The 18,710-nt window shown below is 38.1% G+C and overlaps 1 protein-coding gene across 1 annotated transcript in view; it reads left to right on the top strand.

Annotated features, from left to right (window-relative positions):
• The window catches only part of jhy (junctional cadherin complex regulator), a 22,247-nt gene extending 5,083 nt beyond the window's left edge, over positions 1-17,164 (top strand). The window contains exons 2-8 of the mRNA XM_059010346.1: positions 117-804; positions 7,677-7,784; positions 12,085-12,776; positions 13,112-13,397; positions 15,051-15,137; positions 15,390-15,524; positions 16,263-17,164. Of these exons, the coding sequence (XP_058866329.1) occupies positions 117-804; positions 7,677-7,784; positions 12,085-12,776; positions 13,112-13,397; positions 15,051-15,137; positions 15,390-15,524; positions 16,263-16,475 (2,209 nt within the window). The 3' untranslated portion in view covers positions 16,476-17,164. The remainder of the gene's footprint in view (positions 1-116; positions 805-7,676; positions 7,785-12,084; positions 12,777-13,111; positions 13,398-15,050; positions 15,138-15,389; positions 15,525-16,262) is intronic.
• Positions 17,165-18,710: the final 1,546 nt, after the last annotated feature.

Here is an 18,710-nt window from a genome sequence, read left to right as displayed (position 1 = left end):
GCAAAAAATAAATAAAAATAAACCACAATAAACTTGCTAGGCTGTTTTTTTTAACCTTCATTCTATTTGTTTTTTTGATTTTCTGTTAAGTTTGTGTTTCTTTTTCACTTCTAAAGGAGGACTGGTTATGAGGATGATTACGCTGAGCTGCGTTACAACCCAAACTGGAGAGAAAACCTGGGAGAACCCCGGATCATTGCCATGACAGGAAACCAGGATGAAGTGCTTGGAGAATCCTATGGGATGTCAGAGGAAAGTCCACGAAAACCGTGGGAAGAGGAGGAAGAGAGAGAGGGGCCAGTCTTCAAAGATCAAAAACATGCGGTTAATAAACAGGCTCCCGCAGTTAGCTTTTCTGTGAGCAGAACCGAGACAGACTTGGAAACCAAACCAAAGCTGCCTTCAACACCGTACCTCAGAGAGAAGATCCTTCAGCAAGAACCTTCAGCATTGAACTATGAGAGACAGAGCAAACACAAGACAGCAAGGGAACACAGAGCAATGCGAAACCACAGACAGCCAGAGCCGCCACGTGAGTACCACAGGGATTCTGTGGGTGCTGCGGAAATCGACGAAGGAATGAATTTCATGGATCAGCAGTCGGAACGCAGCAATGGTGCCGTAGAAAACAAAGAGCAGGCCCACTATAGTGAAAAGCGCGCTCACAAATCTAATGTGAAACAAGTGAAGCCCAGGGAGGACTTTGTGGAAAGAAACAAAGTCACTCTTGGCAGGAATGCACCAAAGCAGGGCTCGTATCTGCACAAGCACAGTCAGAAGAGAGACACAGGCAGTCAGCCACAGGTAAGTAACAGCTTTATGTGAAGTGTTTGTAATTGTATCAGCTGGAATACGCCTTCAGATCCCTCATCTCATTTGTAATGGTGTCCTTGTAATGGGACATATCAAGATTAAGGGACAAGAGACCCCAGTGCTGGACCATACTGATTTAAAAAACGCGTTTCAAATTAGATTAGACACCGACATCTCTCATGGTGTATCATTTCTGTTTTATTCCAAACTTTTGGAATAAATCTCATCTGTAACTTTAAAACTCTAAATCATTAGTAATACTCATGCAATTTAACAATTACTGTGCTGTATATATCATTTTGAGTAAACTAACAATTTTCTGACAGTCACGTCTGCACACCTGTGCAGATTTAAATTGAAAGGCAATCAAACAAAAGCATGTTCAAAACCCCCTCTGAGCCCTTTCAAAAATTATGCATGACCTTTATCATTTACTGTAGGGCAATCGCATTAAAATGGTCTACCTGATAAATGCATCAAACCACCCTTAAGGCACTTTGTAATTACTTGCTTATTAGAACACTTTCAGGACTATTATGCAATTATTGTAAAACACAAAGAGAGCATTATGAACAGTAAACTCCTGCAATTTTAATCAGTCTATTGTTTATGTAGGCATTGTGCCTTCTATTTCATGTAGCACGACTTCATCCATTGCTACCACTCAAACTTTCAAAATGCATTGTCCAAAAATAATAACTATTGTGCCCAAGTGTGTGTGTGTGTGTGTGTGTGTGTGTGTGTGTGTGTGTGTGTGTGTATAATTGTAAATTACCAAAGCATAAAGCATGGATTTCATAATTAGTATCTCATTTTGTATAATTTGCATTTTTGTACTAAATTGATCCATATTGTTCCAGTTGGACAATTCATTCATTTCTAGGTGTTTCTAGGTTGAGCAGCTCGTATTTCTATTTCATTCTTATGATAATTATCATGTTTTTTTTTTGTTTCTTCCAGTCCAATGTATTTTTAAATGCACCTTTAAATATACAGCCGATGGTATCTTTAATATTAACTGAATTATGCTTTTTACAAACAGTGTTCTCCGATATCTTTTATCTCTTATGCCTTTACTAAATAAATGAATACATTCCTCATGACCATTCATCCAAAAGACAACCCTAATTTAAAGTCAGAAGCTTTGTCAGATTATTACAGTACGTGAGACAAACATCTTATTCCATCTCTACACACTAGAGGGCGCACTCTGATTATATAAAGTTGTTTTTTTCCCATGCTCCAATTATTTAACTTTGAACCCGTACAAGCTCTTAGGTTTTTAAACGTTCTTACAAACAAAACACACAACAACAGAAATAAAATAATTGCAGTCAGCGCTCCAGATGAGCTGTGTACCGGGTGTTTTACGCATTGAAAAAATATGAATTACGCATGCTAGATACTCTTATGCCAGCCCTCGGTATGTATTTATTAATTGTGCAACTTTAGTATACGTTTGATGAATTCTAACGTTACGTCTTTCAAAATAAGTTATCCCCATCAGTGTGCAGCACACCAGGTGGATATGGCTGCGTGCGATCTCTCAAAGAAATGCTTTCTGAGTTTGTTGGTGCATATATTTGTTCCAAAACGTCTCGAGATAAGCTTTTTCTATAAACGCATCAATTTCTAGAATGGCAATAATTGCCCCTCGTAATTAGGGGGTGTGTTTTCTAATTAGCCAGAATTTAACGGGCTGATTACTTAATTATTCTTTTGATCAGTTTAGCTGGAGTGGCTACACGGACATCTGGAGGTTTAGGATTGAATTGCAGGTTAAAAAAACGCAGGGCTCTGCTTTTGTGCACACAGGCCTTTTGTTAAGTATATTCCATCTGGTTATTTGCTTCACAGCCATAGTGTTCGTGGTTAATAATGCAAATAATAATAATTGTTGTTTTTGTTTTTATTGTAAGACCAAGTTTATGTACAGTAGTTCAAAGTAACATTACAGTTAAATTGTAAGGCTGTAGTTAATGCAGACCCCATAAGCAGGGCCCTGCGTTTTTTTTTAAAACCTGCAATTCAATCCTAAACCTCCAGATGTCTGTGTAGCCACTCCAGCTAAACTGATCAAAAGAATAATATAGTAATAATGCACAATAACTGAGAATGGATTTTTTTGGTATTTCATGGGCATCTTATGAACAACCTTTTTTTTCAACCTATAGTCAAAAACCAAAATCACTAAAAACAAAACAAGGAAAAAATTAATAAACACAGCTTACATATGTTAGAGAATCTGTCAGATGCCCAGATTCCAATAAATGGTTATAATATCTATACTTATCCTTTTAAAATACTGTTATATGTATTCACAAGGATATAAGGGTTAAAGTAATGTCAGTAGCCACCTACAGTGTTCTGTTTTATTAATCTGCTAATACGTTCTTTGTAGTAATGGGCTGACCAATTCAAATGGTTAAAGTAATGTAATGAAATGATTAATGATTGGTCATTTTGTGGCTTACTGTGGAGGCTATATCGACATCTTGTGGCTGTAGGACTACATTACAGGTTAAAAAAACAAGTGAAAAACGCAGCGCCCTACCCATACGTTAGCATTAAAGTGTGTACAGTATTTATTGAAAGTACTCAGGACTTCACGGTCATGTTGCATTTCACTTAGTGTCTAAACTGGAGAGTAAATTAATCAGTGATCCAAAACCTTATCTGGAGCGCTGGTTGTTGGGTAGCTGCTGTAGCACCGGCATGTAACAAATCAAACTGAAAATGTACAATAAATCATACAAACGTAAACTATGGACTGCACAATTTAAACAGCCCTAGCCTTTCTTGGATGTTTCCCTTTTGACTGATGATGCACTGTTCTGAAACATTTTGAAAAACAACTAGGCACAGATACAAAGGGGGGTCTTCAAGGAGAGACATTGCTGGCAAATATACTTTGCATTATGACTTGGTGCACAACAATAGTTACTGCCGTTCGGAACACAGGAGATGCATTTATGCCCCATAACCAATAGCCACTTAGAGAATTGAGCACCTGCCCCAGTGGCATAATGCACCAGGGTTTTCTATAGCCGTCTGGGGCGTGCCTGCTTGCTTCATTTGCTGCTTTCTCCAGCCCATCTGAACCCAGCAGTGTCATAATGCTCCCTATCATCCACATTTACATATTGAAGTACTACTTGTACATCCAGCGTTGTAAAGAAAGCAGCGCTCACTGTCTGTGTTTCTTGCTAGCTCTAATTGATCAGTGCTTCCGGCTTTTCCGCCACGGTTCCCCTCCGTGGCATTGAAGACAGAAGGGGACTGAGCACAGCTTCAGGTATCTGCTTGTATAATAGCTATTTCAGGGCATGGACATATGAGTCATTATCATGGATGGTTCACATTGTATTGTCCTACTGCCGGCTATTCAGTTCTGTTCACAATTGAGGGACGTATTGGTTTCAATGGCTGTCTCTGTTGGCTAGTCTTTGAGAGCACTTGCTGCTGTACACACACACACACACATCAGGGTTTTCAGTTTTGTTTTTCCCTGTGGTACAGCGAACGCCAATCCTTTCTGAAATAAATATGCTTGTGAATTATAGTGGACACAATCACCGTTTTGACAAGATCATAATCTGTACCAGAAATCAGTCCCTTGATTTCTGCTGGTATTACATTGGCTTCATCTGTAGACCACACTGGAAGCTTTACCCAACCACTGTTTCTTTTAAATCAAAAACCGAATGTGATGCACTGTATGTGGTTTTATTGATGGTATTTTTCTTACTGGTGTGTTCCAGAATTCTTAAGAAACCCCCACAAGAAAAATAAAGCCTAACAAAAAACAATATGTGGTCAAGAAATTCTTCATACTGTAAGACATCCTGCTTGGGAGCATCATTGCTGCCCATCCGTTACTTATTAGCTTTGTTTTCGGATAATGTCTTTGAAAAATGTAATTATAGTATTCCCACAATCCACTTCAAGAGCCACACAGGGGAAGAGTGGGTTAAAAAAAAACTCACATGAATGTTGTGTGTTTTTAGAGCACGGTTTGGGCGAGACTGTTTTTTAGAAAACCACAATTAAGCAAGATAAAAAGGAGAAATGCTTATTCCTGGGAGATGTTTTTATTTTTTATTATTTCAACAAGATTCGTCACACTGCATTGATTGAAAGTGGAAACATTTTCATCCCTGTTACCTGTTTCAGATCTGCAATATGAGTGTGTGAGGGTTTTAGGGTTCGGTTTCACTACAGCATCCTTTCCATAACTGGCAGAATTGCTCACTACACCTCAATAATTAGGGAGGTTATTAGACGTACACAATCTCATAATGCAACAACTTTTGCCAGTCATGATGAGATTCTGTTGAGCTCCTTTGATAAGGATAGAAGTAGTGGAGCAATCTTCCTGTGCTGCACTCAACCAGAGTCGCTTCCCTTTCCACAGACACTCACTTCAAAGCGAGGAACATAATGTACAATTTCTTAATAGCTCCAGACCAGGGCTCCTGTGCGCCTTACCTCGGTGTAAACACCTAATCAAGATTGCCGGGCCGCCACAATAGCAGCCCAGTGCAATTGAAGAACCACAAGCCTTTGAAGTCGTCATCGCGAAAGCTCTGTTTCCCAGTCCGGGATAATGACATGTCATGATTGGGGGCTTTGTTGTATCTTGTCTGTGGAGAAGCAATTACTAGCCTCAATTTAACAGAATAGACATTACACAGCTTATGATGCTTGAAATGCAATTCCATTTGATCATTTTCTCGATCTGATTGGGATTATTAAAATGGTTTACAAAAGATGCTTGCAGGAGCGTGGGTAGAGGTTGAGCCCTGTTTCACTTTCGAAGAGATAATGAGGAGGTGAGCTATGCCCACCACAGAGCCATCAGCACCTGTTACAGCACTGACTGTACTGTACGGTACCTCTAAACACTGGCAATGCTACAGAACAGCAGGGGTACAAAGTGCAGACCACTATAGTGCAGTCCGGCATAGAAGTTAGAATAGTCTACACGGCTATGGCTGTCAAACACATGACAACTGGCAATTGTGTTTCATAATGCGAAAGTTACATCTTTATCCTTTATAGATATGTCTTGTTACACTGTAGTACACCATTTACATTTAACTCTCCTAATGACACTGAAATGTATTCATTTTAATAAATTGATTCCTTTTTTTTTCATAGCTGTTTACTGAAAAAATAAATTTGACAATCCTAGACAAGGATTCGATGCTTTCTTCTTACTGCTGGCATTAACTTTTCTAGTCCCAAACCCTGTCATAAGATTTTAAAAGAGATTGCATTCAGGTAAAAGCCATACTAACAAGAGCTGACATCCGTACTTAAGGTCGGGTCACTCGCCTCTTGACATTTACAATTCTACCATGACATTTCCAGCTATTAATGTAGTGTTTAAATGAAGGCTGTTCATGTGAAAGTGTCTTGTTAAAGACTAGACAGGGATCTAATTTAAACTCTCAAGTGCTTTGATAGTTTTTGTTTTTATTTATTTATGTTATCTTCTATTCCATTATGCGTAGATAACATTACATTAAAGCTCTCTCATTTTTTTTTTTTTTTTTTATAAATATTGTACCATGCATGGGAAAATGTGCAGTCTAGCAATACTTTATTGAACTATAGTACCAAGCCAATGCACTTGGATGGCCCTCATTGATTGGTATTTGCATTAGGCAATGATCTTTCAGTTTGATGTAAAAAATATGTGTGGCTCTTTGGTTCATATGGGATTTTTTTTTTTCGTTTACCTGGGTACTGTACATTAGTTTTCAAGTTAGAATATGAATGTCACCAAATGCTACAGAACAAAAAATAAACTACTTTTGTGTTTAACATGTAGTGTGGTCTATTCAATCGATCTAAAAGTGGTGGAACTAAAATACAGACGCTTATATTAAATACTGGACAAGCATGGCACTCACACACACTGTCACACATACTGTGCTTCACAATGCCGCTTTCTTCTATGAGTCAAACAGCGGTGGTGTTTAGAAGCACCATAGTTTAGATCAATTGATTAGACCCCCCCCCCAATATGTCCAAAATAACAAACATCTATCTATCTAAATTCAAATTCAAAGGTGCTTTATTGGCATGACCATTATTCACAGTATCTATCTATCTATCTATCTCTCTATCTCTCTATCTATCTATCCAGCTAGCTATATATAAAAACATAAAACAAAACCTATGTCTGAATATGTTTTCCGAATCTTAAAAGTTTGTTTTTTTTTCAGTCTGAACAATGCAGTATTGATAGTGAAGACACCACGTACAGTGCCACTGTCTACCTGCCCTTTCTGTGCAACGACAGACCAGCATGGCAGTGCCTTTATTGATAGATCTATTACAGCTCAATTCTCTCTGTGCTGCGTGGTTTTCTGTGACCTTCGCCTATTCACAGGAGCTTTTACAATTGGTTACATTCACCCAAGATCTCTTCAGCCCGTCAATGGTATTGATTGAGTTTGATAGTTCTTAACAACCGAAGGACCCTAAATGTTAACTAAATGATTTTCATTACTGCGCTACGAGCAATAGTTAAAGTGTTTGGGGCTGTAATCTAAAAATATTGACTAGCTGCTTTCCGGAACATCAAGCGTTGTTTTTTTTTATTTATTTATGTTCCCTAAAAAATCATCTGTATATTTATATTTCAAACAGTTAAATATTCCATTCAACCGACTGTATAGTGTGTTGATTCTGGGGTTTAATTGTAGAATGTGGCACCATACAGTACAGTTTAATATATATTTTTTAATGTAATCAATGTTGTGTTTTTGCTGACTAAAATGTGCGTTAGCTGGTGCTCCAGAATGATAATTACGATATGGTTAGTTCTCTTGTTTTTTTTTTTTCTTAAATAGGAGGTGCTCCGAGCAACCGAAGAGCCTCGCAGCATTGGCAGCCGGGAGAGTCCAGAGGAAGTCTTGGACCCTGAGGACAGATGGCAGCAGAGAGCGCAGGAGCTGCAGGTAAAGAGACAAAGGTTATTCTCAAAGGAAACTCACCACCATTGCTACTGTTTTCTTTCCCATTTCCACCCAGAAATATAAGTTATGCCTCATCAGAATTGCAGTGGAGGTTGCTTTTATGATTCTAACTTCCATATTCTGTTGTATATCCTTGTTTAGTTGGAAAGGCACAGTCATTTTACTCATGGTGCAGAGGAATAATATGCAGACCCGCTAGCAGCACTGAAACTTCATATTTGCAGAAAACAAACTGTTGGCTCACATTCAGGCACAGTATTTAGATTAATGCCTTGGGAAAAGCCTACAGCTGAATCGTCAGGTTCTGTAAGATTCTTTGTTGGAAGTGTGGCTACAGCATTTGGAGTAAATGCAGGTAATGACAGAGTATGTCGTAGCATTTCACCCATATCGGCCTCGCAGTGCAAAGGATGCGGGGCTGGGGGGGGGGGGGGGCTCCAAACACACATTGTCAGAATGAGGACATGAAGCACAATGCCTCTCAAAGTCCTGATCTCAACAAACGGGATACTGGGGATATCAAAGGACTCTAAAAGCATGCTTTAAATCTAGCAATCATCTAAGGGAGTAAATATTTGGTCTAAAAAAATTGTAAAAGCTGTGAGCTGTCAGATAATTCAGAAATACAATATTTCTGTGAAGCGTGTCAGTAGCTCCAAGTGGCAGATAAAGAAAGTGTTCTACTTTGTCGGTGTAATAAAGCCATATACATGTGAGGTTTAAGTACAACTAATATTGTAAAGCAATATTAGTTGTAGAAAATAGCAGGCAAAGTGTATTTAAAGGAGAATCAACTCTACCTGCTGAAAAAATTGTGTAAGGCACACGTGGAAGGAATAATGGACTCCATGTGAGTCAAAGAGAAAATCAAGTCTGTAAAAAAAACACAATGTATTGGAATTGAATGCTTTTCTGCAATGTACAAAAGCGTGAAAATGTATTAAAATAATGAAGGGAGAAAAGAAAAAAACAGAAGCCCTAAATATAATCCTTCTAACAATACACAAAAAAAAATGCCAAAGAAAGGAAAAGGCAGACACTGGAAGGACTTGAATGAAACAGAATGTCAAAGTTTCAGAAGCCTTTACACTTTAGGCAGAGAAGGTCAAACACTGTATTCTAGCACATTACTGCTGTCCTGAAACTCCTGCAGTGATATTGTGGTTTGCTTATCTGTCTACAATGGAAGTCTGAGTAATACCTGCTGTGGAACTGTGGCAGTGCTATTCATTCAATAAACTCATGTGGTGCTGCAAATGTGGGATGTGACGTTTTTTTAGACACATGCCGTTGCAGCAGCGCTGATGTGTTGCTTTGTCTGTGATCTGAATTACGATAGGAGTTACTGAGACAGAGTTGTGTTGATGCCTATTAATCTGCTCTGTTTGGGCATGTACACTACACTGGATTGGAGCTGTGATCATTTATCACAGTCACCACTAGGTGGTGCTTCAAAACAAAACCAGCAAAACTCAAAAATAATATGTGTTTAGAGGATATGTTTTTCGGATTTTCTTATTAAATAAATAGGATTCCACACAGCAGTGTACACTGAATTAAAATTGAAACATAACTGTTTTAGTGTAAAAACAATTAGGGCAAAGGCATGCACAATTATACAATATGCATGCTTAAATAAATGAGAAACTGTTGCATTTATGAACTTCTGCTTGAAAAAAAAGGTGCAAAGAATGCCCCTTTTTTAATTGCTGAGTGTGTACTTTATTAAAAACATAAAGTATGGTAATAAGTTAAACAAGCTGTGTTGCTATTAGTGTTCAAGCCTGCTTCATGTGAACTTCAGCTCTGAGATCTATATCTATATTAAGGAGGCTGTGTGGTCCAGTGGTTAAAGAAATGGACTTGTAATCAGGAGGTCCCTGGTTCAAATCCCACCTCAGCCATTGACTCACTGTGTGACCCTGAGCAAGTCACTTAACCTCCTTGTGCTCTGTCTTTTGGGTGAGACGTAATTGTAAGTGACTCTGCAGCTGATGCGTAGTTCACACACCCTAGTCTCTGTAAGTCGCCTTGCATAAAGGTGTATGCTAAATAAACAAATATTATTATTATTATTATTATTTATTTCTTAGCTGACGCCCTTATCCAGGGTGACTTACAATTGTTACAAGATATCACATTATTTTTACATACAATTACCCATTTATACAGTTGGGTTTTTACTGGAGCAATCTAGGTAAAGTACCTTGCTCAAGGGTACAGCAGCAGTGTCCCCACCGGGATTTGAACCCACGACCCTCCGGTCAAGAGTCCAGAGCCCTAACCACTACTCCACACTGCTGCCCCAAATAATAATAATAATAATAATAATAATAATAATAATAATAATAATAATAATAATAATAATAATAATAATAATAATAATAATAATAATAATAATAATAATAATAATAATAATAATAATAATAATAATAATAATATATACAGTGATGAGTATGCACAAGGCCGGTGTATTACAAAGTATAAACCGAGAAGCAAACAGCTTGAAAATAAATTGAAAAAAATATGCAGGCACACACACATATTTAATATGTAGTGTACTTTGTAAGTACCAGGGTATGAATCAGATGCTCCATGCTGACGACAGTACCAGTGGCCTTGTGCAGGCTGCATGTATGATTCGGCAAAGCAACCTGTCGAATTTTGCACTTTAATTTAAATTCGTTACACCAGGTTAGACAGAGTACAATCAGTACGTAACTTAAAATGCCGGATCATATTAATAAGAGCTCTGATCGTGGTCTTAGCAGAAAAATAAATGTACGAATCAGACTCATAACATCACTGCATGTGTAGTAGGGGTTGAATCCAGGTAGTTTGGGGTCTATGTTAGACTATGTTAATGATCATGTGTACTGAGTCCTGATGAAAATTGCCCACAGTTTCATTCTGCAGATAACCAATATGGATTAATATATTGAAACTCTATTTAATGAGTGTGCGACTCGCTTCATTATGTAAAAGTGGATTTAAAAATAAGTTATGTTGTGTGGTTAAATATGTGTTTGTTTAAACAAAATCTGTGTTCTACTGTAAAGCTGTTTAATGCAAACCATTACACGTGCCCATTTTATAAGAGTTTCACAGACGAGAAATTAGATGTCATTGAGTCTTAATGCTGCTTTCCTATAATTACCACCAGTATGCTTCTGCTGTACTGCGCTTATATGAAAACCAATTAGTACCAAAGAATGAGAATAAAAGCTGCATTATTACATTTCACAGATAAACAATTAGCACTTCAATTGCCCTCAATTGTGTGGACACGGGAAGATCACAAAACGGCATTCTTGTCACGATCAAATTTAACGTGAATAATGTAACAGCTACTAACTGAGCTTATAACAGGCAAGCAAAACATATGCTGTTCTAGCTACATGCAGGTCCTGCTGTACAACTGGAACATTATATATATATATATATATATATATATATATATATATATATATATATAACATGTTAACATGCATGGTGAAGAATGGTAAATATATGATATAAAAGCAAAGTAAACTGCAAAATTAATCTAGCAAACCTTTATGTATACAGTATATAGCTTAAATATGGGAAATAGCAGTTGAATAAGGGAATAATTTCACAAAGCGACAAACTTTCAGCCTTGCGATTTATGGCATTTCTAAACCCCTCTTTCAACCCCAAGTTGCCTGCTATGAAGATTGGTCAGTAATTGAATTAGTTCCTCCAGATGCCCACCTTTTTACAAGTGCAATTATAATGGTAATATTAGATCTGTCCAAGCCCTTATCCTATGAATATTGCCCTATTCCTACTGACTAACCCACACTCAGCATACTCTTGTAACATCTACTCTGTAATAGGTTTTGACTGGTTTTCCATTGAGATTCAATTATTTTGCACATAACCTTGTAATAGAAATAGATTTAGATTCATACTTCCCATCTAAATTTAATTGACAAAAAAGTAGCAGGCATTTGAGCTTGCATTCTATAATAACATCAAAGTGAATATTGTATATGTTTTCTAGCTATTTATATACATTTGTTATTGAACAAAATTGATTGGTTCGTGAACATTGTTGGTTTTCTTATTTGTACTTATTTTTCTTGATAAACTTTTGGGATAAAACCTTTTTTGAGCCAGGCTTTACTATGATTTTAAATGCAAGAAACACTGTTGTGCTATAAGCGCTTCTCTTAGGTAAGTTAAATCTGCCGCAATGATAGGGAATGAAATGGCGCACACGTCCTGTCTGCTCTTTTTAATTTCCCCTGCACTTTCCCAGGTCCAGAATAAAGTCAGAAAAGCTCCAGAGAGAGGTGGAAACAATCAAACAGGCAGTAGAAAACCGCCCCGCCCTCCAGACTCCCAGAATCACCGTGGCAGACAGCGCCAGAGAGTCCCTGTGGATGTCCCTGAAAACAGGCATCAATTTCCAGAAAGCCACCCCTACCACAGCAGCCCTGCTTATGCTGATGTTCTAGTCATTGACAACTTGGATTCCCACCAGACGTCACCATTAGGTAGCTACAGTTCCTCCATGGCATCCGCTATGAACAGGTCCAGCTACACGCCCCTCAAGCAGAAGGCACCCACAGTCAACCTGAACATTAATCTAAACACTTCTTCAGATTTCCTGCCTTTTGTGAGCCAGGACCACCAGCAGACCTACATCAACCTGGCACCTCCACATGACTACGGGGGAAAAGCTGTCTTTCAGTCGCCCCGGGCCCATTCCAAGCCTCGTTTTCAGGAGCACCCAAACCCCCAGGAGAGAATCTCGCCTTGCTACCCGCAGCAGTTCTCCAGGCCTCCACTGGCCACACCGCCAAAGCCACATCCTTCTTACAACCACTTCCAAGGTTACCATGACCAGATCAGCCAAGCTGTACCGCAGTACAGGGCCAGAGGGAGGCAAAGACAGGATCCCACAGTGTGCGATCATCATGATACAAGGAAGGATCACCACAGAGCGAGGTCTGCTGAATTCCTTTTCCCTGACCTTCATGTTATTGGGGTGTCTGTTTGTCTGTCTGCTTGTCTAGCTGAAATGTGATCACGTGCCTAACTAAAGAAAGCAGATCTTCTTGAAATTCTAGTGTGGCACCCAGTTATGTCCAATAAAGTAACCTATTCAATTCAATGACGGAAGTTTCGAACAAAAGTCTTCAGCAACATCTTGAACTTTGAAGACATTGAGAAAGACTTGTACTTGTTTGTCACTGAAATTGCTAAGTTTGTTTTAGTATTTTTACTGTTGAGTGTTTTAAAGCTATGGGTGAAATTGATCTTTTTTTTTTTATTTGTTGCAGGTTCTCACCACCTCACCAGATGCCTTCTCACCACAGGCAAAATCTGGACCCATGGTCTGGCCACTTAAATCAGCCAAGCCAATGGCCAGACGGCAGCCAGCCCCCTGAGCAGAGAGGGCATTCCTACACAGTGCTGCCGCCCATAGGGCACACAGCCGCCAGTGACTCCGAGCTCAGGGAGAGGGTGGGGGAGCCAAGGGGGGGCACCATGCAGCGCAGCAGCTCCGAAGGGTACTTGGCACAAATGGAAAAACAGAAGCAGCTCAAGGAAGGTGCAAACTACAAGGTTTGTGTTTAGGAAAAGTTCTTAATGAAGCGCTGATATAATATGTGTGTGTGTGTGTATATATATATATATATATATATATATATATATATATATATATATATATATATATATATATATATCCTTACGTCCTTCATGTCCTTTCCTGTTCTTTCTTTCTTTCTTTCTTTCTTTCTTTCTTTCTTTCTTTCTTTCTTTCCAAGATTAATATACAATAAGGCCCCGGGTGAGGACCTTGGTGTTGTCCTTTTCATTTGTGTATGAAGCTGTGTGTATTTTATATAAGTCTTGTAGCACCTTTTATCTAGTCATATAGCACCTTTTATCCAGAATAATGGATTTTCCATGTAAAACTGATCAATCTGTGTTCAGTTACAGCCCAGAACAACATGTCTTTGTACAGGAGGATTAAAACGTAAAGAATGTTGCCCAGCTAATTTGGGTGAATGAGTGGTTCTTTTGTAATATAACAGTACAGTGACAAGTTGAATTAATTAGAAAATGGCTTTTTTATTTTTTTTTAATTGTAGCTAATTGTATAAGTAATCTAAGATGTAGTTAATTGCTGAAAGATGTAAGACATGGCTTCTGTGGCTTATCCCGAAAGTATTAAATAGTAATATGATTAGGAGGATTCCCTTTCTTTTAAACAGCAGGCTGCTTAGATGCAAACTTGCATGTAATCGGTCTCTTCATGCCCCTTTGCCAGCCTGATCACTCCTAACATTTTCCAGGTTTTTATTTTATTTTTTTTGCTTTCACTGTTTCTTTGATGCAGTTTGTTTTTACCGTGGTCCTCAGCAGTAATCTTGTATAAGGGATTTGCCATGTTTTTAAATAAGAAATAAATAATGCGTTATGTTTGCTTCTTATATAAGTGTGTTAAAAACACACACCCTCTAAATTTGCATAGCATTTTTCGAATCTCTAAATTATCTCACAATACAAGTTATGTCATTATGTATTACTATTTCTAAACTCATTGGCATTGGGCAATATTAATAAAGTCACCAGCATATCTGAGCAAGCCTGAGCAGCTTGGAAGTTCTGTAATGAAACCAAAGTAAAAATGACCACTGGCAGTTTTCTTCACCTTGAAACACTGAATTTTCATTGAAAATCTTTAAAAAAAAAAAAACGATATCAGTGGGGAAGAAATTACCGGTGACACACAGCAACATTTCCCTCCTGCTGAACAATTGTCCCGTTAGTGCGTTTGGGTGTTCGGACATGTCTTGAACTGTGAGGGATACACAAGCTTCAGACAGCTTACCAAACTAACAGCAAGGGGCCTTGGAGAACAGCAACAAAACACATAACGAGTCATTAATAACCATGACCAATGGCTGGTTTGGAAGCGCATCTAAAGCCTGAAAGCAGACAGTCTGATCTAGAATAATACCTTCCTTTGTCTTGCGTTGTGGAGTTTGTGTATTGCTGCCTGAATACCCAGCAGACAAACACCAAGGATTAGTTCAGGAGGTGCCAAGCAGTATGGGTGCTGTTTACCCCTAAAAGCTGTGGTTGTCCTGTGAGATGATTAATTCTCACTGGTGTTTCTGAGATTGTGTGTGACTCCTACAGAACCATCCCAAATTCTGTTTCCTCTCCATTTGAAAACCAGTATCTTTTTTTTCTTTCTTTAAAACATAGGCCTACACACTGAGAGACTACAAGAACTTGAAACAGGATGTACAGCTCGGAGGTCTTGGACAAACTCACCAGGTGTCAGAGGAAACAGTAAGTTTTATAACTCGAAACACTGTCTTTGTGTGTGTGTGTGCGTGTGTGTGTGTGTGTGTGTGAAATGAAGGTTGGTGTTTCAAAAACTAGCGCTTAACTCCTCTGTGAATGTATAAACAGGTAAATGCAACTCATTTTGTTTTTGAGGGTGTAAAGAGTGGACAGTGAGAGAGAATGTTCTGAGGGAATATGACCCTGTTAATTAAAAAGCCCCTTTGTAATCTTCTGCCGTTTCCTGTTGCTTTCCAGGCGGAGAAAATTAAACGGCAGAGGCATTATTCAAATCAGGTCAAAGAACAAAACATGAAGATGAATAAAAATCCCTACGCGTCAACAAGAAAACCTCAGAGCAACGAGAATACTGAAGACACTCCCAGGAAAAAGGTATGATGCTCATACTGTTCTGAATTCACAGGGCTCCCGTCCGGGGATCGGGGCTGTATTTTGGGTCATATCGTACCAGTAATTTAATTTAGGAAAAACATGTGGTACTAGAACTAACTACCTATGTCATTTAAAATGCTTTTAAGAATCTCCAAATTATATATTTTTTATGAGTTTCATAACTCATAACTGTGACCTGTTGTATGGAAATTATAATGGTATTTTTTTGCAAATGGAGTAGTTTTGCATAGCTGTAACATTATTATTATTATTATTATTATTATTTATTTCTTAGCAGACGCCTTTATCCAGGGCGACTTACAATTGTTACAAGATATCACATTATTTTTTTACATACAATTACCCATTTATACAGTTGGGTTTTTACTGGAGCAATCTAGGTAAAGTACCTTGCCCAAGGGTACAACAGCAGGGTCCCCGACCGGGGATTGAAGCCACGACCCTCTGGTCAAGAGTCCAGAGCCCTAACCACTACTCCACACTGCTGACCTTTAGCATGGTTTGAGAATATACAGCTTGCAATCTTCTTGTAGTGTGACCCATTTGTATTATGCTAAATATGTATTTTTTTATGTATTTATATATTTTTACATGTCTGAAATGTATTTTACATCAGGTTCATGCAAAAGAAACTATACCAAAATAATCTACCAAAAAGTTACGGCACACAAATGTTTCAGCAAATTTCAATTCTTTAATACATTTCTTTGGGTATAGGCTTTGGAATATGCCAGGAATATCCCTAAGCCCAAACCACCCCCACAGCCTAGGGGTGCAGCAGAGAAACTAACCAAGAGGGGCTTAACTGAGCATGCCCGGTATTTGGAGGACTTAGACCTATCCCAGCTTGCAACACTGGAGATGCTACAGAGGCGCCACGAAGAGGAGAAGCAAATAGTGTCCACTTTCAAAGCGTTGCACGTGGCTTAAGAGCCCAGGTTACACAGCGCAGGCATTGTGCAAAAGATTTCCTGGGTTAGCTTGGTAAGTCTGCTGCCAGGATCGTCAGCACTTACTCAAGAACAGCTTGGAACAGTGTTGGAGCACTCGGGGGTGGAGCGTGCTTTTAATTGAATTGACGATACCTCCAAGAAATCTCTTCTCTCTTAGCAAATCAAACACACACTCATTCTGCCTACTAATTTGTTAGTGCTGGGACAAGCATTTGAATATTAAAAAAATGGATTTTGAAATATGAATATAAAATCCATGCAAATACATATTATGCATAAGAGTTAAAATATTGTTGTCATAGCCCTTGATTCAAGTAGTGTTTTAATAAACGCAATTTATTCAATGCACATATTTTTTATAGAAAATTAAAAAGTGTTGTTTATATTGTAAAAATATATGTACATTATTATTTTATTTTTTTGGTAAGAGTCTAAATTTAATGTGTATAATATTCAGGGAAAATGTAGGCAATAATATTGAGTTATTCTGTTGTAATTAAACTGCTGTTTTGTGTGTGTGTGAAAAACTTTAGGATTATTGAGTTCAATCCAACTTCTTAAAATAACACAGGCTTATTTCTAAAGCTCATTATACAGTGTTTGAACAGAACATTTTAAATTAAGCTATTTGGTGTTCCATATGATACTGTGACACTTTGTAATGGATTTTTAAAAATCAGTTTCTATTAAATGTATAGTGTAAATGGTTGACATAATATCATTGTGTCATTCTGATTTGAATTTCTTTTTTAAAATAAAACACAACATATTATGCCACTGTTGCTTTTTAATTTCTGTAAAAAAAAAAAATGTATCCTGTGTTTTTTTTTTTTTTAGTTCTAGCAGGGGAAAAATAGTTCATCTTTAAAACTGTAAAATAATGGCGTAAATAGTCAACCGTTTTTCAGTCTCATCACAACATTTTGATCGCAAAATGATGACACTCTGAATCATTTTTTTATTAGAGGCCCCAAAACTAGTATTCTGTATTTAAGTGATGATTCTGCCCCCCCTCCCCTCATAATAAGAATCTCGAGCACCTATTTCTTTAATGGAACCTTCAGATGAATATCAAAGAGCTATTTACTCAAATGTAATATTTTAATTAGATCATAGTCTCTATTTAACCCATCATGGCCTCCTTTGATGCTCTGTGTTTTTAGTGTTTAGCCCCAGATGCGAGAGGTAATGAATACCGGACCTTTTGCTTTAATGAGAAATGCTGCCTTTCCAGACCGACTCTCTTTGCATCTTTTTATTCCCCCCCCCAGCTGTAGAATTCAGTTAATTGAAGGAGTCTCTCGCCACCACACATTAAGGAGGCTAAATTAGCATCCCTCTTTCAGACTGGATAGGGAGATGCATTCGCTTTGATCTGAGCACTATGCTGAAGTAGACAGCAGCCCCCTGAAAATGAGCTGATGGCCTTGTTACTAGAATAAAATGCAGATGCGCCCATGTGTTGCAAAATGCTTAATCTCTTAATTGATCACCTTCTGCACTGCCTATTCTCTCCCAGCTTTTTATTTTCTCAGTAAATTAAAATCACGTTTTGAAATTAAATGAATCGCTTTTTCAAAGGGGGGAAAAAGTAATGCGCATCCTCTTTGAAACAAAACATAATAATAAAGCCTATTAATGTAAACCTTCCAAATGAATGTGAACCGCCTTCCTGGTACAAATTTAAATGACTATATAAGGCTCATGATCATTGCATTGATAAAGGGGGGTTTCCTCTGTGTTGTTCCAAGGTGGAATTTCAAAAGATGTGCACTGACTATACCATGCACGAAAAAAAGACACCCTTTTGATCTTCACATCGGTACATGGTCATGCAAATGCTTCTTGTGTTGCCTGAATAGGTGCAATTTGCACAAAAGAAAGACAGAAGTAAATGACGAGCTTACATCTGGTGGAAGAAAAGAGCTCAAACTAATTTAATAACGCTAAACAAACGTGCAAGAAAATAAAAGCTAAACCTTCAAAGTGACCTTTTTCATTTAAAAGGCTTCCGTGTCTCTCGCTTTCATTACCTAGTTTCTTCTTTTGGCATGTGGACCTTGTTCACTCTGTTACATTGTGCCCAGCACCCTGTTTTCTGGTTATATCAAACCAGTCATTTAAATTAGGAAAAACTTACAGTAGTAGAACTAGCCACCTATTTTCCACATTTAAAATGCTTCTAAGACTTCCAACCTGAACCTGTGACCTG

The sequence above is a fragment of the Acipenser ruthenus genome, chromosome 40 (assembly GCF_902713425.1).
Source record: "Acipenser ruthenus chromosome 40, fAciRut3.2 maternal haplotype, whole genome shotgun sequence".
NCBI lineage: Eukaryota > Metazoa > Chordata > Actinopteri > Acipenseriformes > Acipenseridae > Acipenser > Acipenser ruthenus.
This window is presented reverse-complemented; position numbering and strand designations above follow the sequence as displayed.